Genomic DNA, 24,058 nt, shown 5'->3' with positions numbered 1-24,058 from the left:
AGCTCCTGTCTGCTGCACAGCCAGGCTCCAGTGAGCCCAACCCTGGCAGCAGCAGGGCAGGACAGACAGCAGCCACAGCCAGGTGTGTTTTGCTGCAAACATTTAATACAAACCTGATTCAAAGTACAAGCACTAGTGTAGTATCCCTGCCACCACAGCTGCCCAGAGCCAGCTCTGCTCCCCAGTCCCCAGGGAAGCAGAGCAGAGCTTTGAGTCCGGCACTGTCACCCCACAGGCAGCTGCCTGGTCCTGCAGTGTTTGCTCCTCCTCCAGTGCCAGCTCCGTGTCCCGAGGGAGCCACTGCTGCAGGCTACACAGGAGAAGGGAAGAACCGGCCCACCTTCCTCGGGGTTGGCCCCTGCCTGCGTGGGGAGAGATGAGTCAGGGGTACAAAGCGAGCTCCCTTGGGCCCCACCCGCGCCCGACAGCACTCACGGGGGCCGGCTGGCCTTGCCCACGCAGCTCCTCAGGGTGCTGGGGAGGCAGCAGGTGCCAGCTGGGCTCAGCTGGCCTGACTTGGGCTCTGGAGAGCCAATGGGCTGGAAGAAGGGTGCTGCAGGACAGATTGGGGACAGCTATCTCAGCCCAGCCATGGACAACCAAGACCTTTCAAGGAAGCCGAAGGCCATGATGGGTGGGGGCTGGGGCTCGTGTGCTCACCATGTTCACATCCCAGGGCTGGCATTGGCACCAGGTTCTCCTGCTCTGTCTCCACAAAGCCTCTCCAGAAGCTGGGTGGCAGCGAAAGGAGACGAGCCACCACCTGGGCAGAGAGAGGTGTTGGATGGGGACACTGGCAGTGCCCAGGGTTCACCCCACACCTCAGGGACCCCTCACCTTGCACTGCCGAGGCGTGTCCTCCATGATGGCGAGTGGTGTGGGGTTGGCTGAGCTGTATCCCACCAGTGTAGGGCCAAACACACGGGACAGGTTGAGCACATCCATCTTGCAGTCAGGGCTGTGTGACACCCTGCAAGGGGGGACAGAGGGTGGTGTGAGCATGCTGCCCAGCCCAGGGGCTCCTCATCCACAGCTTCCTCGCTCTAAGGCACAAAGCCTGGGCGATGGGCAGAGAGACTGGGAGAAGGGGACAGACCCGTTCCAGGATGAGCCACTCACCTGAGCAGGTGCAGCATGAGGAAGGCCAGGGTATCCCTGTTGGCTGGGGGCAGCTTGCTCACCACATGGCGCAGGGCTGTGTCACTGGCAGCATCATCAGGGATGTCTGTGGCAGCGCCAGGGAGCAGTGTTAGGGGAGAAACAGTCCCTTCCTCCTCCCTCACCTGGGGACCCCTGCTCACCAGCAGCCTTCAGGAAGGCAGGGTGGAGGCTGAAGGTGACCAGTGGTTCCTTGAGTCCCCGCAGAAAGTCCTTGAGCACCCCGCACACCACGTGGATGTCAGTCACAGTGCTGAGGGCAGGCAGCGCTCCCCCAGCCCGCAGCAGCTTCCGCTTCCACTCCCGCACCAGCTGCTCCGCACCTGGCACCCGGTACAGCCCTGTCTGGGGCACAGGGAAAAGGGCTCAGCCCCTGGGAACCACAGCACTGCTGCCTTCACCATCCTGGCCCCTACCTCTGTCAAGCCTCGTTTCTCCACCTCGGTCACGCACTGCACCACCAGCGTGGGCACCAGGGGCGGCGTGGAGGGCGCAAAGTCAGCCAGCACACCCTGGGGAGAACAATGCCAACCTGCGCTGTGCCCACCAGCCAGCCCTGCAGCCAGGGTGGGCAGAGGCTCAGCATCCTAGGGCCAGTAGCCCTGAAGCCTCACGAGAACATGGAGAGGCCCCCAAGCACTACTGTGCCCCCTCACCTCCCGGGGCCAGGCGTGGTGGTGAGGCCTGGGCGTGCAGAGGCTGGGGCACTGCTCCCGACACTTGGTGTGCAGCAGCAGCTGGCACTGGCAGCACTTGATGGCAGTCTTCCCAAAGCGGATGCGGGAACCACAGACACCACAAGGCTCAGGGCGGATCACCTGGAGAAGGGGAACAGTATCAGGGGCTCCCCTTCTTGCAGATACCCAGTAACACTCCTTTATTTTCCCCCAGACAGGTCCCACTGTCTCCATCCATTCCCCTGGCAGGTGGAGCTAAGGGGTTGGGGAATGAAGGAGAGCTTTGCCCTCCCACCCCATAACTCTCTCCCCTGCCCACCTCCCCAGAGGAGAGAGAGGCTGGGTCACGCACCGTTTTGGAGGTGAACTTGTGCTGGACTGCTGGGAGACTCCGTGGGGGTGAGGGCAAGGGGGCTGGTGCTGGCTGTCCCACTGAGCTGCCCTCAGTGTGGCTCTCCTGCCCCACAGCATGGCAGCCCAGATCTTCACTGGTGCCCCAAACTGTGGTCAGCTCTGCAGAGGGAGGAGGCCGTGGAGGGAGACCTGAAAGGCAAGCCACTCTACCAGCTAGGATGTGAGGAGGCTTCCCACCTCACAGCGAATCTCTGCATGAGACAGTGGCATCTGGCATGTCCAGAGGGCCCCAATACCTCCACGGTGGGGACAAGCATCCCCAACAGATCCCCTCCGTCTCCTGTGACAGCAGCACCTTGAGGCTGGTCCCATACCACCCATCAAACCCCTCCTCAGCCCTTCCTATGACCTGCATGTGCAGAGACACGATGTCCCTGGCGAGAGCGGCGTTGAGGCACCAGAACAGCAGGCAGGAGGTTGTCAGCAGGGCCTGGGACCTCAGCAGGAGGCGGCATAGAGGGGACACTCACCTGCCAAAATGGGACACCAATAAGACATGTGACTGCAGCCCCACAGTTCTCCAACATCTCCCATATGATCACTGGTCCACCTGATCCCCATCCCTGTGGTCCTGCACAGCCAGGGATGCTGCCACCATGGGTACAGGGGGATGCAGGCTTCGGGCAGTGGTCCAGCATAGCCAGGGATGCTGTCCCCACTAGGACCAAGGTGATACAGGCTGAAGGACACAGGCACCCAGAGCAGACAGCTGTGCACTGTCCCCACTGCATCCACAGGACTGAGGGCTGCAGCATTGTCTTCTGGCACTGGGAAAGCCCATGCACCCCATTCCTGCCCAGGGCACGCTGGGGTCTCTACTCACAGCATTATGGGGTACCACAGAAGAACGGTGCCGCTTTGCCATCACCACAGGGCCAACCTGAGGGGCCAGGGACACACGCTGGAAACAGAAGACAGCGTGAAGAGCAGGCAGAGATTCTCCCCTCCCTGACATCTCCCCACTCCCCAGTGTACCCAAGCCAAGTGGCCTCAGCCCAGCAAAAAGTCCCAGTCTCACCCTACTCCCCAAGCACTGCCCCACATCAGGCATCAAGGGGACTGAGGCTTCCCCACCAGGTGAGAGCCAGCCCTGGGGCTGGGGGAAGCCAGGTCAGGCCTGCAATGCAGAGGTGCAAGCAGAGCGGGGTGCGGGATGCCCGCACATGGTGATGAATTATTGAGGAGCCCAGCTGGGCGATGGTGGAGCGTAATGGAGTTTCTATTGATTGTGGGAGGTTTGCCGAGAGATGATGCTCCCAGCACAGCATCAATAAATTAAATTCCCTGCCAGGCTCCTTGCAGCCTCCTGTACTGGGATGGAGGAGTATCTGGGTGTCCTCACCTTGCATGGCACACGGCCAGCACCCCAGCCTGGGATGCACACTGGGACCTGGGTGGGCAGAGGAACCCAAAGGGCACATTGAAGGAGTGTGATCAGAGTTGGGGGATCCTCACTCACACAAAGGCACAGACACCACCTCAACACCAGCCCTCAAAACTGCCACATCCCAGCATTTCCTCATACCTGCCTGTCCGGAGCTTTGCGCTTCAGGGTCCGCACCAGCGTCATATCAACATCCTGAAAGGCAGCAGGGAGTCTGGGACTGCATCAGGCCAGGGGCATCCCCAGCATTCATCTCCAGCTCTGATAGCAGCCCACCCCTAACCATGGATATACAAAGGAGCTGTGCCACTGCAGAAGTGGGGCAAAACAACCCCCTCACTATTGGGGTAAGCCCTGAGACTGACAGCCGAACACTTCTTACCACGTCATCCTCAGTGCGGTCATAGCTGATATCCGAGTGGGACAGGAGGGACTGGCACGACTCGTCCACTGCAGATGACCTGCAGAGTGAGTTCAGCTGGAGCAATTCCCCCCTCAGCCAGCACCTACTCCTGGGAGCCCACAGCTGATGCCTCTGCAGAGCCCAGGCACCACCTTGCCCAGCCAGCCCCTCAAGCCCAGCAGTGATGAGGGGGGAGAGGGGCACAGCTGACCCCAGGGCTGCCCGAGGGGTTGGGGTGAGGACCTGCTCACCTCCTGCTGGGTGCCAAGGCTGCCCCAAGGCGCCGGCCAGCCAGGGCACTGAGAACAGAGCACTGCTCCCTGCTCAGTGCCTCGTTGCCCCATGGTTCCCGCATCAGCAACTCGAGGACCAGCTGAAGTTTTCGCTCCTGCAAGTGAAACGGGGGGGTGGTGAGCAGGCTGAGGGCCCCACAGCCAGCCCCACAGGGTACCCCTGCGGCCAGCCCCCGACCTGCTTCTCCAGCTCAGCCTCTGCCCGGTGCCGCTTCTTCATCTCCACCTCCACTTGGTTTCGGGCGTGCTTGAGCTTCACCTCCAGCGCTGCCCGCTCGGCCTCCACACGGGCCAGCTGCTCGCGGGCACGACGCCCATCCTGCTCCAGCCGGCAGCATCTCTGGCGCGTCGCCTCGAAGCACCGAGCGATCCGGATGCAGTCTGGGCACATCAGCAGCGGGTGGTCAGCCGGGACGGGGGGCCAGCCCCCAGCTTCCCCAGACCACCCCAGAGACGAGGGTGCCAGTGTGCCCCGGGCCGAAGGGTTCACGCACCCACCTTCCTCCACGCTGCCGCCGAGCTCCAGGAGCTGCAGCCCCCGCTCCAGCCGGGCCAGGAGCCGCCCGCAACGCTGCCGCAGCATCCCAGCGCCCGGGACGGGACGGCGCCGGGGCCCCGCAGCCAGGCACCCCCTTTGCACGTCTCCACGCGCAGCTCCTGCCCCACGCTTTCCGCTGAGATACTCCGTGGGGCCTCGGGACGGCGCAGGCGAGGGGGCGAGGGGCCCTCCCGGCCGGCCTATGTGGGCCGGGGGCCGGGGTGGAGCCCGTCCCGGCCCCGCCTCCGCCTCCCGCCGCCACCGGGCTCCCACCGGCCGGGCCGGCGGCTGCCGGCGCGGGGCAGCATTCCCGGGATCCTAGGGTGTGGGATGCCCCGGGGTGCGGGTGGCAGCACTGGAGCGGGGTGAGGGTTGCCTTTGGGGGCGGGGGATGCCCAGACACTGGGTGTACCTGATGAGAGCACTTAAGGGGTGCACGGGCAGTGGGTGCGAGGTGCTCGGGGCGTGCAGGGGTATCCGGGGGATCAGCGGGCGCGGGAGGCGCTGGGGGTACAGGGATGCTGGAGAGGGCACCGCTTTCCCACGGCCGCATCCCGGTATCGGCGCGGGTATGGCCGGAGGAGCCCATGTCCTTGTCCGCTGTGCCCCAGCGCCGTGTCCCGCACACCAAGCGGCGGCCGGGGGCGGCGGGGATCCCCCGCGCCGGCTCTCCCGGCCCGGCCCGTGTCCTGCAGATGGAGCCACCTCCCCGCAGCAAAGCCCCGTCGCTGTGCGCGTTGCCCGTACTCTGCCCCGGGTCCCTGGCCCGGGGGTGCCCAGGGCTGCCCCCGGCCCCGTGCCCCTCCCTGCCGCAGCCCCTGGGCCCTGGCGGCCCTGCTTTCTCGCAGGAGGGATGGGCAGGGTGCGGGGGGCGCCGGTGAAAGGCAGCTCCCCCTCCCCGGTGCCTGTCCCGACCTGCTACAAATACCGGGAATAGCAGCAGGGCTGGCGGCAGGGCTGGGAGTGCGAGTCCCTGTGCACGCACACACACACACACACACACACACACACACACACACACACACACACACACACACACACACACACAAATACTCATGAACAGCTCGCAGGATCCTCGCGGGCCTTCACATCACCCTGGCTGACATTGAGCTGAAGAAGAGGTTCTGCACCCTGTGGACACACAGCACAGCACCAGGTCCATCCCAGCACCTTGGTGACTCTTGGGAGTGGCTGTGGGCACAACACGCTCCTCTCTGCGTGCCAGTTCCTCAATCAGAGCCTAGATAGTGACAAGAAAGGACTATGGGAGAGTACTATTACATGCCAGGGATGTTTCTCAGCCGCTTGGTGAGAAAATAGCTGGGATCTGTAAAATAACTATAGGGCTCGTGTCACTCCAAGGGCTGAACCTAATCAGCATTTGTGACCGAGGTTGTGTGGCACTGGGGACACTGGCCAGGATACTGCTGGATGGGTGCTGCTGCCTGGGCCCCAGGCAGTGCCAAGGCATGGTCCCCCTTTGGGACAGAGACCACTGGGGGCTGCGACCAAAATTTGGCAGGAGACCACTAGGGGCTGGGAGCACCCTGGCAAGGCTTTGCTCCATCCTGTGCCAGACCATGGGGAACAGAGGGTGCTTCTCAGCAAAGCTCCTTCCTCCCAAGGTTGAATATGAGTCAGGTTTTGGAGCGACTTTAATTACTACTGGATCGATAGGCTCAGCATGGCCGAGCAAAATCCAATTGCAGCCCCGGGGGCCTGCCTGCTCAGCCCTTCCTGCTCACTCAGCCCTCCCTGCCCGCCTCTGGGGAGGCACGTGCTCCCACTCTGTGGATGCTCCTCAATCCCACTGGCCCAGCACCCAGCCATGGGGGGTAAGACCCCATCCTGCATATGGAGCCAGCACCTGACCTGCTCAGCCCTAGCAGGGGACATGGATTCCTGGAGCAGGGCAGCAGATGGAGATGCCCCAGCCTTGCCAGTGCTGCCCATGGGAACACACACACACCCCTGAGTGCTTTTCCATACTGAATGCATGGAGCAGGTCTGTGGTCCTGGACCCACCTTGACCCTGGGCACAAGCCTGGGAACCCTCAGAAGGGCAGAGTGGCCTTGGCAACAAGCAGACATCCCCTCTTATGCCCAGGGATGGGTGGGGAGCACTTGCCACCCATCCTGTGTCCCCATCACTGCCTGCTACCCCCTCCTAAGCCACCCTGGCTTGGCCAGGTACTGCATAAATAGCTGTTTGTGTCTCCACTCGGCCCCTGCGTGGGAAATAATATCGGCTGATGGAACATAATGCCCTGCTTCACATGTTCAATTTTATCATTTTCCGAGGCAGGCAATCTTCGTTTAAAGCTGAATGGGTTGGGGAATGTTAATGAAGCGCCGGCGCTGCTCTGCACCGCGCTTTATCTCTCGGAGAATAATTTGGGTGAGCTCGGAAATAGAGTTCCCAGTCTCAATTCAAGTGGCGGCAGCACCGCATGCCGATAAAAGTGTAATTCCTGGCCAGCGCGTGGCCCTGAATACATGACAATTTAACTCTTGGGGCCCCGCTGGGATGTGCTGCCTGCAGCTGCCTGCTGCCTGCTTTGGGCCCCTGCGCCCTGTGTGCCCAGCACCAGCGTGGGTGCTCAGCCCAGGCAGATGCCGTCTGTCACTCCCACTCAGCCCAGCCACAGAGCAAAGCGTGCAGACCAGGGAGGAGAGATAAGAGGGCTGGAACTGAGCTGGAAGAAATCAGTCTCCCTGGAGAGGCAGGACCCCACAGGCAGATCCACAGGGTGCCCTAGGATTGGGGCTCTCTCTGCTGGGAGAGGGATGCCCAGGCATTGAGAGAGAGGGATGATGAGAGGAAAGGAGGGAGGGGCTGGGTTGGGGATCAGGCTGGAGGGAGAGAGGTCCAAGGGAGCATCACATCCAGACAGACTGGCAGAGCCAGGTGGGTGCTCATGGGCCAAGGGCACATGGCTGAGTGAAGGACTCCCCCAGGAGTCCCCCTAGGCCTTGGTGATCATTGAGGGGAGCAAAGATACCTTGCAGAAGGTGTTTGCTGGTCCTGGAAGGAGAAATTCAGGTTAGCAGGAGCAAGCAGCCTTGGCCACAAAGAGAAAACCTTGGGTGGTCTGCCTGGTCTTGCTCTAAGCCCAGCCATGGTCTGTCTCCAGCTCTCTCCAGCTGTGCTCTGGCAGCAGGTTCCTGCACAAGGTGATCCTCGGTCCTGCCTGAACTTCACTGTCCTGGACCCAGCTCCTGTGGCCTTCAGAGGTACTGGGTTGGTGTTCCCAGGGCAGCACAGTACCCTCAGAGCAATGGTGCCTCATATCCTCAGCCACCTCACCCTGAAGACACTGGGAAGGCGGAGTCTTGGCCAGTGAAGGGTCAGCAGGGCCTCTTGGGCAGGACTCTGGGCCCCCTCAGGTGGGGCAGTAACAGACCTTTCCCCTGGGAATGAATGGGGCGGGCAGGTTTCCAGCACCGTTAATCAGGGCTGCAAGAGCCAGGATTAATGTGCACTCCAAGGCTCTCCAGTCCCAGCTGTGATCCAGCCCTCTGCTCTCAGCCAGAGCCGCCTCCACGCGCTGAATTATCAGCCTGAGTAATTAAGTGGAGAGCTTTGTTTTAATGCAGACATCTGATGCCTTCACACCGAGGAGCACAACAACTGTCGCGGGTGTTTATGCTCCGTGCAACACATCTGGCTCACGGGGAGAAAATCCATCTCCACCGCTGCGCGAGATTAAAGGCAACGCAGCTCGTCTGCGGGGAAAGGGAAGCACAGCTCTGCAGCCAGCATGGTGGGCAGGTCCCATCCCCCTGTATCATCCCACAGGGTCCTTGCACCCCGCTGGCAGGAGGCGCTGGCTCAGGGCTGCCCGGCAGAGCAGGCGTCGCCTCCGCGCTTCGGCACGCAAGGCAGCACAACGCACTGCGAGATGAGGGATAATTACGAGCTTGGAGATAAATGGAAATAGGGCAAAATACAACATGGGTTTATCGGAAGTAGATGGTGCCTGGCTCACCTGATACCTGCTCCTGATAAGAGAACTGGCTGTTGGAGGAGGAGGGGTGCAGATCTAAAAGCAGCCACTGTGCCATGCAGAAAATTATTGCTTTGCACAGATTAGGGGATTAGCACCAGTGCAAGGAGCTGGAAAGAGGCTGGTGTGGGAAGAAGCCAGGCTGTAGAGAGAGAGGAGATAGCATGCAGGGGAGCAGATCCTGCTGGGACCACTGTGGATTCGCCTCATTTAGTCGCTTCCTCTGTTGCCCCAAAAATGGGGGCTGTGAGGAAACCTGCTGATGCTGCACAAACACAGATCTCCTCTCTCTGCTTGGCCCCTGACTCACTGTGCTTTGTTCATCACACTCACTTGAGATGTCTGACCAGTTTCAGGGATTTAGTGCTTTTCTTATGGGGCAGCTTGGCTGGTCTGACACTGGGGTGAGCTGTGCTGTCATGAGCCCCTTCTCCACAAGCTTACCCCAGCATCTCCTGATCCCCAACACTTTGTGAGTGCTGCCAGTGGAAGGATTCCCTCACTCACTGCCCTGTGGCAGGGCTTTTTCCATCAGAGAGCTTGCCATTGCCTCCCATCGTCAATGAGGGGAGAGGAGACTCCAGCTGGGAGTGTAACTGCTGCATGTGGTGCTCCCAGTGTGAGCATCAAAGGAACCCCATTGAGAAAAATGATCTTAAAGAAGAAAAGCTCCAGGTGGTTTCCAGGAAAAATCACGCTCTGGGCTGCTCCCCCACTGAGAAAAACATGTCAAAATTTGGCAGGAGACCTCTGACCCTGATCTAGTCAAGAAGCAAATGCCGTTGTGGTTGAACGAAGCTGCCTTGCCGAGGCTCATCTTACTCCCCGTGGTGTTGAGCAGTCGGGACTGGTGCAGCTCTGCTCCCCAGAAGAGCTGCCAGTTGGGATCATGTGCTGGAATACGCTGTGCCTGGACATGCAGATACTCGAGGGGCTTTGGCAAAATCTGGCAACAAAAACAGAGCAGGGGGTGTGTGAAGGAGCTGCACAAAATAATTCCAACTCTCTGGCAGCCTGGGGTAATTTGAGGCTGGGAAATGTGAGCTGAAGCAGCAGGGGCCACACAGCCACCTCAGGGCAAGCAGGCTGATTTATTGCCTGCATGAGCCAAAATTGCAGTCCATGCTGGGGGGAGAGGCAGGACCAGATCCCCTGCCTAGAGAGGCTCATTGCAGAACAGCAGAAATGCCACGCATAGTAGACACATGGGAACAGCTTGAGACATTCCATCCAGTTATGCCTGGCTGGGCATGACTGCTACCTACGCTCAGTGCCTCCTCCCAGCCAGAGCTCTGCAAGCAGAGCCCATGGCAGGGGCGGACGAGCCCTGAAGCAGCCTCAGGCATGGGGACATGGTGGCCCCAAACAAGTGCAATGGGGGCACTGGGCTGGCTATGGGCACTGTCCCATAGGGACATCCGGATTATCCATATGTAACACTGCTGCTCCTGTCATAGCCACCCCTGGAGACAGTCCATGGAGCAAAAGCTGCAGCACCTTCACCAGGGTGGGAGAAGAGGGGCTGCCCTGCTGGCACTGCAATCTGGTGGCACAGGATGCCACCACGCTCCCCTTGTGCCCAGGGCCACCCCATCTCCCTCGCCTCCTCAGCTGCACCCAGCCCAAGTGGGAGATGGCTGGCCAACCAACTGGAATTAGTTCCCTGAGATGCTATATCAAATGCTTTAATAAAAGCCTGATATTTCATACCTCTTGTCCCTTCACTATCTATTTACTTAGCAATTTTACCTAAAAAAATGCTACGAAGATGGACTGGGTAGATTTATTCTGTGTGAGCTCCAAGCATATCTTTATTGCTCCCTGTTCCCTTGCCCTCGAGGTCCTCAGCAGCATTTTTCTCTTAATATTTGCTCTATTATGTTACCAGGGATGAAGCTCTGTTGATGGGCAGTAATTGCCTGAACTACCCTGCCTTCCTGTGATGAAGATTGGTACCTTACCAGCAGCTGCCTCCCTGCTCTCCTGTCCTTCATCACAACATTATTGACTAGGAAAGTTCATTAATGAGACTCCTAATGACTGCAGCCGTGCCAGCCCAGCCCACAATGCTAACCTCTCCCATGTTTTGCCGTGGTGGCTGATGGTAGGAGGAGGCATTGCAGGATGTTTTCTAGATGTTTTCTGCATCTTTGGAGCCATGTGGGTGCCTGAACCACTTCTAAAACCCTGCTGACTCCTTTGCCAGGGAATGCTGCTCCTGCTGGGCTCTCATTCCCCTTGCTTTTGGTGTCCAATCCCTCCATGCAGGCTGTGCTAGCCAGACAGTGAAGGGGAGGTCAAGGTCAGCAGTGGTTGAGAGGTTTTGGGGCATCCTGGGAGCATTCCTGAGGCTCTTCTGTCCTGGTGTTTGCTTTTCTGCCCACTGTCCCAGCACCAGCAGCCAAGAGCCAGGCTGGCATCCAGCCAGGCATGATGCTGGGATTAGGCACTGCCTCCTACAAATGAGCTGTTAATTATCATAATCTGGTAATTGAGAAAAATCTAATTATGCAAAGCTAATGGATTTAAAGCTGTGCTGGGGAGCACAGGCCAGGGGAGCACAGTTGGGCAGGGCCAGTGTCGCTAGCCCGTGGCTACAGACACCGCCAGAGTCTTGCAGTGCCTTTTGCTGCACTCTGAGGCTCTGTGGGTGCCCAGCCAGGGCCAAACATCTGCAGGAGAGAGCCCAGTCCTCCTGCTCCCCTCCAGCCCCACTGGGCCTGGGAAACACCTCTTCCCTGTGCCTGAGCATCCTTACCTCTGATTTCCCCATCAGCTCTCCTGGGAAGCTGGAGAGCACAGCCTGCTGTCGCAGCTGGTGTGCCCTCCCTGGCCTCACAGACACAGCTCTGCTCTGGGCCTCTGCTCTGCTCCCTGACAGCAAACTGGGGCTGGGGAATCTGCTCAGACAGGTCCTGAATGGTGAGCCCAGTAAGAGAAAGCAGCATCTTTTACTAGAGCAACTGAGATTGTTCAGAAAGGGACACAAGCTTTTGGGTACACAAGGCTTCTCAGCACTCACAAGCAACTGTTTCTTTCAGCTTCAACACTGGCCTCATAAAAGATTTTGCATCTTCCTGTGCACTGTGGACGTGAGGGATGCTGAGTGGTGCTGGGCCCTCCGCTGTGTGAGATGTCCTGGCCTTGAGGTAGCACCATAGTAGAGATCCTGGCACCATCCCTGTGGTGGTGTGCAGGTGGTGCCAGCACCTGGCACTCCCCTGAGGTCTGTGTCACTGCTCCCATGTGCTCTGCCACCCCTCACTCTTGCCTGTGCTTGTGGCAGCCTGGGCCCTTTCAGCTTTTGGGGATCCCAGAGGAGGTGTTTGAGTCCAAGGGCACAGGAGCTGTGGCAAGAGTGACAACTGACATCTTGACTCCTTGGCCAGCCCCATGAGCTGTTCTTCAGAGCTGTGCTTCTGCAACACTGGTGCAGAGCTTGGGGTTCTCCCACATCTCCATGCCCCAAGACAGGCTGACCCCCAACACAAGCCTGCCCAGGCATCTCTCCTGAGCCCAGGGCCATGCAGCCCTGCCCAGGTGGCATCTACATGTCCTGGCAGGGGAAAATGAGGAATTTGCCTGTCTCCCCCTTCCCCGGGGAACCCACACTAAGTGCACCGAGAGGGTGGAAGTGAGCAGGACTCCAAGTAATTGCCCACAACCCCGGGGGACAGGCAGTGAGAGTGCCCTGGGCTTTGCAGGATGTTTCAGCCTCTGGCTGCAGTTCCTGCAGGATGTGGTGATCGCTAAGTACATCTGCGATCTCGGCACTCGGCGAGCTTCCCGCTCGGGGCACGGTGCGGGCGGCACAGTCCCGCCCCGGCTCTGCTGCGCATCACAGCCGCACCGCCCGGGGCTGGGACGGTCCTCCACCCCTGGAACCTGGTCCGGCACCTTGGTCTCAGCGCGGAGAGGCAGAGCCGGCCGGCAGCATGTGGCTGGAGGAGGCTCAGCGGCCTCCCCCACGCACCTGGGGTCACCCCTGGCCCTCTGCAGCCCTTGCTGCAGGGGACTGCCCTGACAGGCAGCCAGCACGCAGTGCCCCAGCCCCACGGCAGCCCCCGTGCAGCCTGGAGGAGTTTGCCAGCCGTTCCACCCTCCACGGCATCCATCACATCTTCCGGCACCGGCGCTACACCATCCGCAACTTGCTGTGGCTGCTGGCCTTCCTGGGCTCGCTGGCCCTCCTGATTCACGCCTATGCCAAGTGTGTGGGCTTGTACTTCCAGTACCCCCACAGCACCCAGCTGGAGGAGGAGACGGAGCACAACAAGATCTTCCCCGCCGTTACCATCTGCAACCTCAACCCTGCCCGCTTCTCGCAGCTCTCCAGCCATGACCTGTACTGGGCAGGGGAGATGCTGGGGCTCCTGGATAGCGCTGGCCGGCCCCTGGTGCCGGAGAGCCCTGAGAGGAGCAGGCTGGAGGCTCTGCTGGGGACGCTGGCCGTAGGTGGGGAGGAGAAGAGCCGTCCCTTCCACCTGGAGGAGCTTTATGAGCGTGCGGGCCACCAGCTGGAGCTGGGCGAGATGCTTGTCCGCTGCACGTTTGCCAAGGAGGACTGCAACAGCAGCGACTTCCAGACAGTGAGTGGCCAGGGCTGGGACATTCTGGGGGCAGGGAGGGCTAGGCATGGCCCCTGGGCTGGCACCACAGCCTAGTGCACTGCTGTGGTGCTGATAAGGAGATCCTAGCCCCCAGTGACCAGGGATCAGGGAAGGGGAAGGATGTCAGGCACCAGTTTTGGTGGGCTGTAAGGCCTTGGGTTTGCTGGGGCTGGGGCAGAGCCCGTGCAGAGCTGGGGTGCACCAGGCTGGGCTGGGGGGGCTCTGGCAGTGCTTGTGCTGTGAAGCCAGGCTGAGAGGCACCGAGAAAGGGTGGGCTGGGGGCCCAGCCTTGGGATTAGCACAAACTGGATCAGCCCCAGCAGAGGCAGGCTGTGACCCGCAGCCTTCACCAGCCTGCCTGGCAAGCCTGGCTCCTTTCCTCTGCCATGGGCTCTGGGGGAGAGCCAGGCTCCTGAGGGTTTGCGGAGGGAGGGGAGGTAAATCCGGGCCTGGAGGGTTTTAGAAGGAAGCAAAGCATATTCCCTCCTGGCAGAGCAGGTACCCGAGATGAACTCAGGCAGTGGTGTAAGTGAGCAGAGGAAGGCACAATCCTGCCCTTCCAGTCAGAATGGGGACATGCCAGGGATGTGGGCACAGGGAGGTGGCTGAGCCCCTGGTGTTATCAGAGCCAGAAGAAGTAAAAACCTCATGGAAGTCCCACTGATGGACACCACACAAGTGCTCTTGGCACAGACACCTGGCACAGGTTTGTGGGATCTCAGTGGGGCCAAGGGTGAGAGAGAACTACAGCCCTGGCCCAGGGCTCCGAGCCCTCCTGGGCTGGGGAGAGCTGACACACAGCTGGCAGGACTGTGCAAGGCCAGTGCCCACACCCAGAGTCCTGCCAGCCCTGCCGTGCCACTGCCTGGTGGGCAGCCTGGGGGCTGCAGCCTCTCCTGGCAGTGCAGGAGTGCCCACTGCCACTGGCTCTCCCAGCTGGCAGCTGCTCCAGCTTGGCATATGCAGAGCTGTGAGCTGGGAGGGTCTCTAATCTAGCATGACGCCTCTGCTCATCACCCTAATGAGAACAAAGCGGGGCTGTCACACTGGGCCCTCCTTCCACCAGGTGTCAGGCAGCAAGCGGGGACCCAGCCGTGTGCCAGGAGGGCAGGGCTGGGCAGAGGGGACCTGTGTGAGCCATGGGGCCATGGCTGCTGCCACAGGACTCCTGCCACTGTGCCACCTTCCCACGGGCTGAGAGACTCCAGCACCCAGCGGGTGTGGCTGGGTCAGCCCAGTGTGTCAGGCAGGCTTGGGTGGGATGCAGGCAGGGCAGGGGCAATGCCCAATGGGAGCCATCCCTTCCCTTCTTTCCTTTTTGCTCCTGAGTCAACATCGGAGGATTACTGGGCTGTAAACAAGGGGATCAATGGTGCTGATGGGAACATTTCCTGGTAATAGCTCCGGCCTGTAAAACACAGCGCAGGGGGAGGAAGGGGAGGCTCTGCTCTCACAGCATTAACCCTTCCCACCCATGCTCTGGCTTCTTGGTGCCTCGGCTTGGATCACTGTGGCTGGGCTGGACGATGCCTTGGCTTGGGCAGGCACTCAAGGTAAACCCTGTCAGAGGTGATGCCAAGCTGGCAATACTGGAGGAAGCATCCTGACCTCTATGACTGTGGCTGAGGTGGCTGGGCCCTGCTGCTTGGAGATGGCTGTGAAGAGGCAAGTGTCATCCCAAGGAAATGCTTCCAGCACTGCTGGGAAATGTTAAAGCCACTGTAGAAAGATGCCCAACTCTGGTCTGTGCATGGGAAAACAGAGCTGCTACAGGCAAGCGCAGAGGTGCTAACAGCTGCTGTAGAATCTCCTGGGTGCTTAGGAGAGCAGAGAGTGCCATCAGCCCTTCTTGGCAGCCCAGACTGCAGGGCTTTGGACAGGTGAAGAGGTTTCCTCCTGCTGGTTGTAGGGAAGGATGCCCAGGTAAGAGGTTTCTTTCAACATCCTTGAGCATCTGCCTGAGCACCTCTACTGTGGATCTCAGCTCTGCCTGCTCTTCTCACCACCACCCCTCTAGGAGTAATAGCACCCAAGTGGCCCCAGGCTCAGGCCCCAGCCCAGTCTGAGCTCACTGCCCTTCCCATGCCACAGCTTCCCACCTCACTGCCAGCTGCCCTGCTGCCCACTTCCACACACAGGCAGCCCTGAACACACCAAATCCCCTTCACACAACCTGCTGTGCCATTGCCCAGCATCCATGCTTGTGTGTGCCCAGAAGGCACTCCTGCCTTGGCAGGACTCCCCATCATTGGTGCTGCCCTGTGACACTGTCCTGCTGTCACAGCCACACTGCTGAATGCCCCAGGCTGTCTCTGCAGTGTGGTGGTTTGCAGGGGTCCCAGGACGAGGGAAGAGATGAGAATCTGACTCCATGTTTCTGAAGGTTGATTTATTATTTTATGATATATATTATAACTATACTAAAAGAATAGAAGAAAGGATTTCATCAGAAGGCTTGAAAGGAAAGAAGTGGAATGATAACAAAAGCTCGTGACTCTCAGAGAGTCTGAGCCAGCTGACTGTGATTGGCCATTAATTAGAAACAACCAACATGAACCGATCAAAGATGCACCTACCTGTTGCATTCCACAGCAGCAGATAATTATTGTTTACATTTTGTTCCTGAGGCCTCTCAGCTTCTCAGGAGAAAAAATCCTAACGAAAGGATTTTCATAAAATGTGTCTGTGACACTGCAGCCTGAGCAGGATAGAGGGTGACGAGTGCCTGGCACTCGAGTGGATGCCTGCATCCCTCTGTGGACACAGGCTGGTCGTGGTGCCCTCTGCCTGCCCTGCTTGGGGCTGGCAGGTAAATGTCAGCCTATTTTTATCTGCTCCCCCATAGGGTGGCTGTTCCTTCCATCCAGATGAGCAGACGTGCCTCCATTTTCCATCCCACGGGGAACAAGGTTAATCTCCCTGATTTCACTTCCACGCTTCCTGGAGCTGCCCTCCCTGGGTCCGGGCAGCGGGGGATCACGGACTAATCCTCCCGGAATGAGTCAGGCTGCGGTGCGCTCTCGGCATCGCAGCACGGTGGCTCCCAAGGGCAGCACCTGCTGGTGGTGACGGCCAGCTCCCCGCTCCAGGATGGCAGGGCTGCCTCCTCTCGTGGCTCAGCTAGGCTGTGTGGGGCCAACCTGGTTGCAAAAGGTGGAGAGGGCACTGGGGTGGGGCAGATAGGTGCCATGGGATTTGCACAGTGCTGGTTTGTTGTGGGGCTGGGCACACAAGACCTAGAGGAAAACAGGCAGCACTGAACGGCATCAATGCATCGTGTAGCCAGCAGCACAGGTAGTGGAGCTGCAGCTGGGACACTCCTGGTGGGCACTGTCTCTGTAATTATACCTGCTTCCAGTGGTTTTCCCGGCCAGCACGGACCGCCAAGGGGCGGGCGTGGTGGCCGAGCCCCGCTCTGAGTGATGGTGTGTGTAATAGCAGGGCTGGCAGGTAATAGCAGCCTGGGAGTCCATCAATAACTGCACTCTCTGATGGATGCCGCCCTCCCCTCTCCTGGCACAGCCCACAATTAGCTACAGCAATGCTTGCCACTCTCCCCTCTGCACTGGAAAGGTCCCGGTGGGGGTTTTGGCTGGAGCAGGAGGTAGCTGTGCAGGTCATCCAGGTAGCCTCAGCTTCACTCCCACCTTCATGCATCACACAAGAGCAGATAGTTTAATATTCTATTAATAGTTTTACCCCCTTAAATTATTGATCAAAATTTACAGTCAGAGCTGCCAACTTCAGGGATCAATGTGGCATCCTGCATAGTGGATTGGGGGCAGAAGGGAGGCAGAAGGGACAGCTGGCCAGGCAGGGGGCATGGTGTGGGGCTGGGCAATGGGGGCAGCACGGTGTGGGGCCGCCTGGGAGCCCTGCTCTCCTCCTGACTCTGCTAAACTCTCTCAGAATGACGTGCTCAGTGCTTCTCCTCCGTGAACAGCCCAAGCCCTTCCCTCCCAGCTGGCAGGTGCCAGCAGGCCCTGGGCAGCCGGCGGGGACAGCAGCGCTATCTCTGCCACCCAGCCGTGCCTGCGGGAGCACCTGTGCCCCAGCTCACCTCCGTGAATTATTTACAGCTTCTCCGGGTGCTGCAGGAAGATAACATCAGAACTGGGGAAGAATGGGAAGCTGGAGGCATTGGGCAGCTGGTGGGGAGCAGCTCCTGCCCATGCTTGGGGTCTGTGGCAGCCCTGGAAGCGTCCCTCTGCAGGCAGGCTGGCCTTGGCGACAGGAGTCACCCCTCAGGAGCAGCTGGCGTGGGACTGCGACCCTGGAGCTGGAGAGGAGATATGACCAACACAGGAGTTGTTACCCTTCCCACAGCACCCAGGACTGTCCCCAAGGGTGCAGGCAGGGACCCGAGGCAGGCGGAGGTGTCAGGGCCAGCCAAGGTGCCCCAGCGTGGGGGCGGTGAGGTGGAGGGGCGCAGGTGGGTGGCCCCCGGCCCTCTCGAGGCTGATTGCAGATCCGCCTGGCAGGGGATGCGGAACCTGCCGAAATAGCGGATTTAATTATCTCCGCGGAGCAGCGGGAAACCAGCGAGCAGGGAGGGGGTGGCGGGGACACGGCGCTGGGGCGTCGCAGCAGGGGAGCAGTGAGGGCTTGATCTAGCCAGGCTATGCCCCACGCAGCCCCCAGCCCCACAGCAGCCTCTCAGCAGCCCCATGCCAAGAGCCCCCTTCCCGCTTCTCCTGTAGGAAGGATGCAGCCCCGTGCTGCAGAGCAGCCCCCTCTGTCAGCTCTCTGTCCCCACAAGGCTGGGGACCCCCTCAGCCGTGCGCCCCCCTGCAGCCCCCTCCCCAGCCCCGGCCCTGCTCAGTATGCTGCACGCTCCCTCTGGGCACTGGGCAGGAACTCTTCATTTCACACATCATTTCCTGCTGCTGCTGCAGAGCCACCTGCAGCCCCATCCCCGTCCCCCCCCGGCTGCCCCCATCCTCATCCCCTTGGCATCAGCCCCCAGCTGGCCCTGGGACTGCTTCCTGCACGCTGCTGTCCGTGTGCCCTTGGCACTGCCCGTGGCCATCGCACGCTGTCCCCTGGGAACCGCTCCTTTGTCACCACCTACCGTCCCCCTACGCTCAGCCCTAATCCTTGGCACGATGCCTCATCCCCTCTGCGCTGCTCCCTTATCACTGACTGCCATCCTTGTGCCCTTGGCTCCTCCAGCCCCTCTCTGCCCCCTTGGCCCTTCTCCTTTCCAAGGGGTGCTCCTAAGTGCCAACCCAGCCAGACTCCCCCTGCCTGCTCTGCTCTGAGCCCCAGACAGGAAAAAATCTGCTTTTCTCCTAGGAGATGGGCCCTGGCATCCCAGGCAGCCTGGACCCGGCGTGCTCCTTGCTGCACCAGCTGCTGCAGCACAGAAGGGTGCCTGGCCCCGGGGGCCCGCCGGTCTGCAAGGGTTAACAGGCAGGGGCTGGGAGGTGAGGGAGCAGCAGGAGCCACCAGGAGTGATCAATACGGTGTGCTGGAGCCGCGCACAAATCGCGGCTCGGAGCCATAAATCTGCCTCCCGTCACATGCGATGAGGATGAGCAGCGAGCTCATCTCCTGGCTGCGGGGCCGCCTCTCCAACAGGCGCTGCCGGGGGAGCACACCCAGCCCGGTGGGAGCACCCCACGGTCCTCACAGTGAGGGCTGGGTCAGGGGTGGGAGGCTGGCACCTCCCAGGGTTGGTACAGCCCGGTTGCATCCATGAGGAGCGCTTTTGTGGAAGCAGGCATGCGGATTCATCCTGGAAGCCAGGATGATGGACCGGCTCTGGGCAGACATCCTGAAACAGCTGAAGGCACCCTGGCTCTCTGGCTGCTCCTGCCAGCCACCTGGGATGAATCACCCAGGGCGAGTGAGTCACCTGCCGGGCCCCCTGGCCTTGGCCACGCTGGCGGCAGAGCCTGGCAGCAGCACCCACTGCACTTCCTCACCCTCCCCTTGGCACAGCAGCAGGGCTCTTGCTGCTCCGCTTTCTGCTAGGGAAGAGCTGTGAGGAGATGTCCAAGGGCTTGGGGAAGAACAGGCAGCACAAGACACATGGCAGGGTTGCCAATAGTGACTCCAGTGCCCTATGTGTCCCTTCCCTGTCACCTGCCAGATGCCAGGTGACCCCCATCCAAGCAGCAAATGCTCCAGGCAGGCTCGGACTAAAGGCATGTGGCAAGCAGCCTGCTGCTGGCGTCTGGCCGGGATCAATTTAATCTCTCCAATCCAAGGAAATCCAGCTCATCCAGATCTGGAAAGCACCAGTGCCTGGAGCAGCAGGCAGGCAGGTGGGCAGGTAGGCAGGCTGCACCCACAACCCCATTCCATGACCCTGGCCAGGCTCCAGCTGCCCCAGTGCGGCGGGGCCTGTCATTTATGGGAACTGTGGTGAGGCCAGGGCTGCTCTGTGCTGGCAGGCTACAGCCCAGAGCATCCCTCAGCTGAGCCAGCTGATGACCTTATGGCCAGAGAAGGGCATATATGCTGTCACCTGCACCAGTGCCTGTGAGCCCAGAGGCTCCTGCAGCCTCCAACCTGCAGTGCAGGCAGCACTGGGCAGTGGTGCCCTGGCCAGGGCAGGACCAGGACGTGTCACCGGGTGCTGCCCAGACCCCAGCAGCAGACAGGATTGGCTGCTGAGGGCTGGCAGCCATCCTTATCCTGCCTGAGAGCCTGGATTGGTGAGGTGCATCACTAGCCCAGTGTGACATCAGCCAGGAGCTGAGGCCCTGGAGCAGGCAGGCGTGGGTGCCAGGAGGTTCCTCACCAGGATCTCCCAGCCGAGCTTACTGTGCAGTCAGCAGCTGAGCTGGCATTGATTTATTGATCCAGCATCCATAGGGGTGGCAGCTGGGAGGGGCTCAGGCTTTGATCAGCCTCCTGCAGAGGAGACAGGCATCAAAGGCTGATGAGTGGGCAGCAGGGGCCCTGCTCTGGGACAAGGGGGAATTCCGGCTGTTGTCTTGGTGGGCATGACCTGGGCTGGGGGCCTGGCTGCTCAGGTAGCCACAACTCTCACCCACACCTTTTCTGGTGCTGCTGGGGAGGGGAAAGGGCTGGCAGGAGCCAGGGAACCCCTGGATGATGCTGAACCCCAGGCAAGCAGGGGTGCCACAACAATGGGCAGACAGTTTCTCTCCTGGCAGCAGTGTATCTGCCATTCCCAGCAGAAGAAGCAGACCTGGCTTCAACTGCATTCTGGGGTACAACAGGCAGTGATATGGGGCACTGTGGGCCCCATGGCTGTGCCCAGCTCTGCCCTGAAGGTAGATGGGCAGGAGAGGTGAAGGGAGCAGGGCAGATGTTAGTGCAGCTGCTGTGCAGGGGTGACAGGTGGGATAAACGATCCTGGGTTCTCTAGGGGCCAGTAAATTAGAATCAATAGGAAGCAGGAATAATTTATTTGTTTGACATCGCCTGTTAATTAACTGGGCTGATGAGTGTGATGGGGAGTGGCAGGAACCCTTCCACCTGCTCATTTGGTACCTTTCCACAAGGGCTGGGAATGGCATGGGGGAGTTCCATTCTCAGAAGCCCAGCATCCATCCCCACCCTCAGCAGTAGGGAAGGAGGGGACAGTGTGCAAGAGCTCTTGGTGATGGCCTGACCAGCTGTGGCAGGGCACAATGTGGGGAAAGGCTGAACATGGGGGTGCTGCACGGCCAGTAGGCCAGCAGTGCACATGGCCCCTGCGTGGTCACCTTTGCTCAGCATTTCCTCCAAGCCCAGGCACTGCTAGGCCTTGGCTCCTGCACCTCCCTGGCTGCTGCAGCTCTGGTGTGGCCCATGTGTTTGCCTCACCAGCCAAGCATGCCTGCACCCAGGGCTACCTCTGCAGGCTGCCTCCACTCCTGCCCTGTCCCCAGCACAGCTGGTGGCTGCACTGGCAGGGTCACTGGCTTGGCGCTCCTCCACGTGTTGTCCACACTCCCAGCACACATCCTTGGCTCTGCCTTGCCTGCATTCTGCCAGGCTCACAGGAATCCTTGGCAGCTCCATCAGGAATGGCTGCAAGCACAACTGGCTGGGGATGTGTGCCTAGGCAGTGCCACCCCCACCAGGGCGCGGGCACAGAGCTGTCCCCAGCTCCCCGCTGGCAGGGTGCTGGGCTGTCCCTGCTCCACAGGCCTGCCTCAGCCCCAGGCAGCGCCGTCACCTCCCTCTGTTTTTTTAAAAAGAATAACATTTCTGCTAAATACTTTAATCAGATTAGTAGCAGTGTGTCTGCAGTGCTGTTAAATCAATGCTCCCCAACACATCTCGGCGGCTAGAAATCAATTACTGTTTAAGCCGTGCCTTGGTCCCTGGCCTGCGATCAATATGGGAGATGTATTACTCTCCCAGAGACTTTCCCACTAAAAACCTTTCATTTGTATAACAGGAGCTCAGGCAAAGTGCTGGTGCCCTCCTTTCCCACCTGCCCCTCAAGGACCAGGCAGCCCCATCCCACCTTCACTCAGGGTGGCTGCTGGGGCCAGCTGGCTTGGGGGCTGTATGATACAGGATTAGGACAATCCCTGCTCCAGGAGGAGAGGTGCAACACTGGGCCAGCACAAAGTGTGTGAGACTGGGTCCTGCACACGATGGGGTGGCAGGTTAGAGACCCACAGGCAGGGCTGCCTGGTGCCCCTGGGGCCTCCTGGGCCCAGTTCCAGTGTGGCTGAATCCTCTGCCAGCCCCAATGCCCACTGCCTTGGCTTCTGCCCACCACTGCATCCCAACCAGGGCACTGCCAGACCCATGCATCCCACAAGGAGGGTATGACCCTACTCTATATGCCCCTTCCCAAGAGCTTTGCCCCTCTGTAGACCCCTCTCAAAGGGCATTTCCCCCCCTCCTCCATCTTTGTCCCATAATTTGGAGAGTGATTTCCATTATTCATGATAAGGATCTTTAATTAGCTGTGAATATTAATGACTTACTCTGTAATTAATCATGCTTTGCATGCTGGGGGGGCAGCTCCTAGCACCACCTTGGCAAAGTATGGGTGTCTCCAGCAGTGGCAGCAGCCCCAGGGTCTCACCCCATCCCAGGTCAGCACCCCCACCCACCCCGTGGGGGAATCTGGCCCTCCATAAACACACTGGCAGCTTACATTTGGGCACTCAGCCCCACACCCCCAGGCCAGGGCTGAGGGGTGCTGTGAGGCACTGAGGGGTTGCTCTCACCCTTCTCCTGACCAGATCCTGCTGGAAGGCTCACAGCCTGGGCTGTGCTGGGATCATATCTCCTTGCCCAGCTCTGAGGGTGCCTGTGAGGAATGGAAAGTGGCTTTTGGTGTGTCACCTGCTCTTCTGCCCCATGTAGAGTGCTCTGACAGGCTCTGGGTCCTGCTGGGGCTGCTGGGCCAAAGCCCTGTGGGGCAGCTCTGCAGTGGCCAAATCCATTGACCAAATCCTCACCCCTACACAGCTGCAGGTGCCCTGCCTGAAGCAGACAGGCACCATCCTTCTTGCTGCTCCCTGCCCTCTCTGCGTGCCTCTCTGCACATTACCTCTCAGCCTCTGCTCTCAGGGAATTTATGCAGTCCCAAATCTTGCCTGGTTGCCCCAAATTTGGTTCTAGCATTGTCTGCACTGAGGAGAAACTGGGGCTGGTAGTGCAGGGATCACTGCCCATCCCCATTCTGACATGGCAGGGATGTCCCAGGTGCCAGTGGGAGTGCCAGGGTTGGATGTCCCAGGTGCCCCAGGTGGGAGTGCCAGGGTTGGATGTGCCAGGTGGGAGTGCCAGGGTTGGATGTCCCAGGCGTGTGGGTGACGGATGGCGAGCAGAGGCACCCGCTGGCCACTGGAGGCTTCTGCCTGCCTGCGCCGAGCGCTCCCACGAGGGCAGAGTTTGCTTAAACAGAGACAGATTTAACTATTTCCATTACAGCTAAATGATGAGCCCCATAAACTTTATGGCTCCATGCGCATGAGAGCGGCTCTAATGGCCTTCACCATCTGGAGGAGATGGCTCCGTGGGGGACCTGCCGCCCGCTGCCCGCCCACGGCCAGGACCTGCACGCAGAACCAGAACCTTCCCAGCTCCAGCACCAGGGCTGGCATGGGGCTGCCAGCACCTGCAGGTGGCACGGTACCACTGGCTGTCAGTGTGGGGCTGCCTGTGTTTGACCCCAATGTGATCCTGCTGTGGAGTGCTGAGCTGTATCTGCAGGTGGCCCAGTTAGCTCTGGGGTGGCCCTGCAGCCCTGCTTGCCCCCACACTGCAGTGGGTGGGGGAGAACACTCCTGGGTGCCTTTTCCTCCCATTCTCTGCCCCACAACTCTGCCGGGGCAGGCTGGGAGCAGGTACTCACTGTGGTGCTGCCTGCACCTCCAAATGCTTCCAGCACGTTCCCTGCCACTTCTCTGTGGGTACAGTGCTGCAGGGTTTGTCACAGGTGGGTGCAGGAAGGCTGCCCAGCAAGGCTGTGCTCTGAATACCCAGCTGCCCCTCAGCACTGCCCCTCCAAGGCCTGCTGCTGGCTGATTGTGCCAGGTTTGTAGGGGGCTGTGGGGCACCTGTATCAACCATCCTCTACAGAGGACTGTTGGTATGACTGCAATCCTTGCAGGGATTGGGCTGGTGATTCCTGATGGAGCTGCCCA

The 24,058-nt window shown here is 60.0% G+C and overlaps 1 protein-coding gene across 1 annotated transcript; it reads right to left on the bottom strand.

The window, feature by feature from the left end:
• Positions 1 to 246: 246 nt before the first annotated feature.
• Positions 247 to 4,912, bottom strand: LOC136559000 (rac GTPase-activating protein 1-like). Its single transcript, XM_066553840.1, has 16 exons — positions 4,828 to 4,912; positions 4,508 to 4,710; positions 4,288 to 4,424; positions 4,016 to 4,094; positions 3,775 to 3,828; positions 3,073 to 3,150; positions 2,599 to 2,719; positions 2,188 to 2,348; positions 1,815 to 1,976; positions 1,575 to 1,670; positions 1,302 to 1,503; positions 1,120 to 1,225; positions 838 to 970; positions 661 to 763; positions 436 to 553; positions 247 to 362 (listed from the first exon to the last, which is right to left on the bottom strand). The coding sequence occupies exons 1-16, from the start codon at positions 4,910 to 4,912 to the stop codon at positions 311 to 313; spliced, it is 1,890 nt and encodes a 629-aa protein (XP_066409937.1). The 3' UTR covers positions 247 to 310.
• Positions 4,913 to 24,058: the final 19,146 nt, after the last annotated feature.

This window comes from Molothrus aeneus, chromosome 7, assembly GCF_037042795.1.
Source record: "Molothrus aeneus isolate 106 chromosome 7, BPBGC_Maene_1.0, whole genome shotgun sequence".
Lineage (NCBI taxonomy): Eukaryota > Metazoa > Chordata > Aves > Passeriformes > Icteridae > Molothrus > Molothrus aeneus.
The sequence above is the reverse complement of the archived record's forward strand: the minus strand, read 5'-3'. Positions and strand labels throughout refer to the sequence as shown.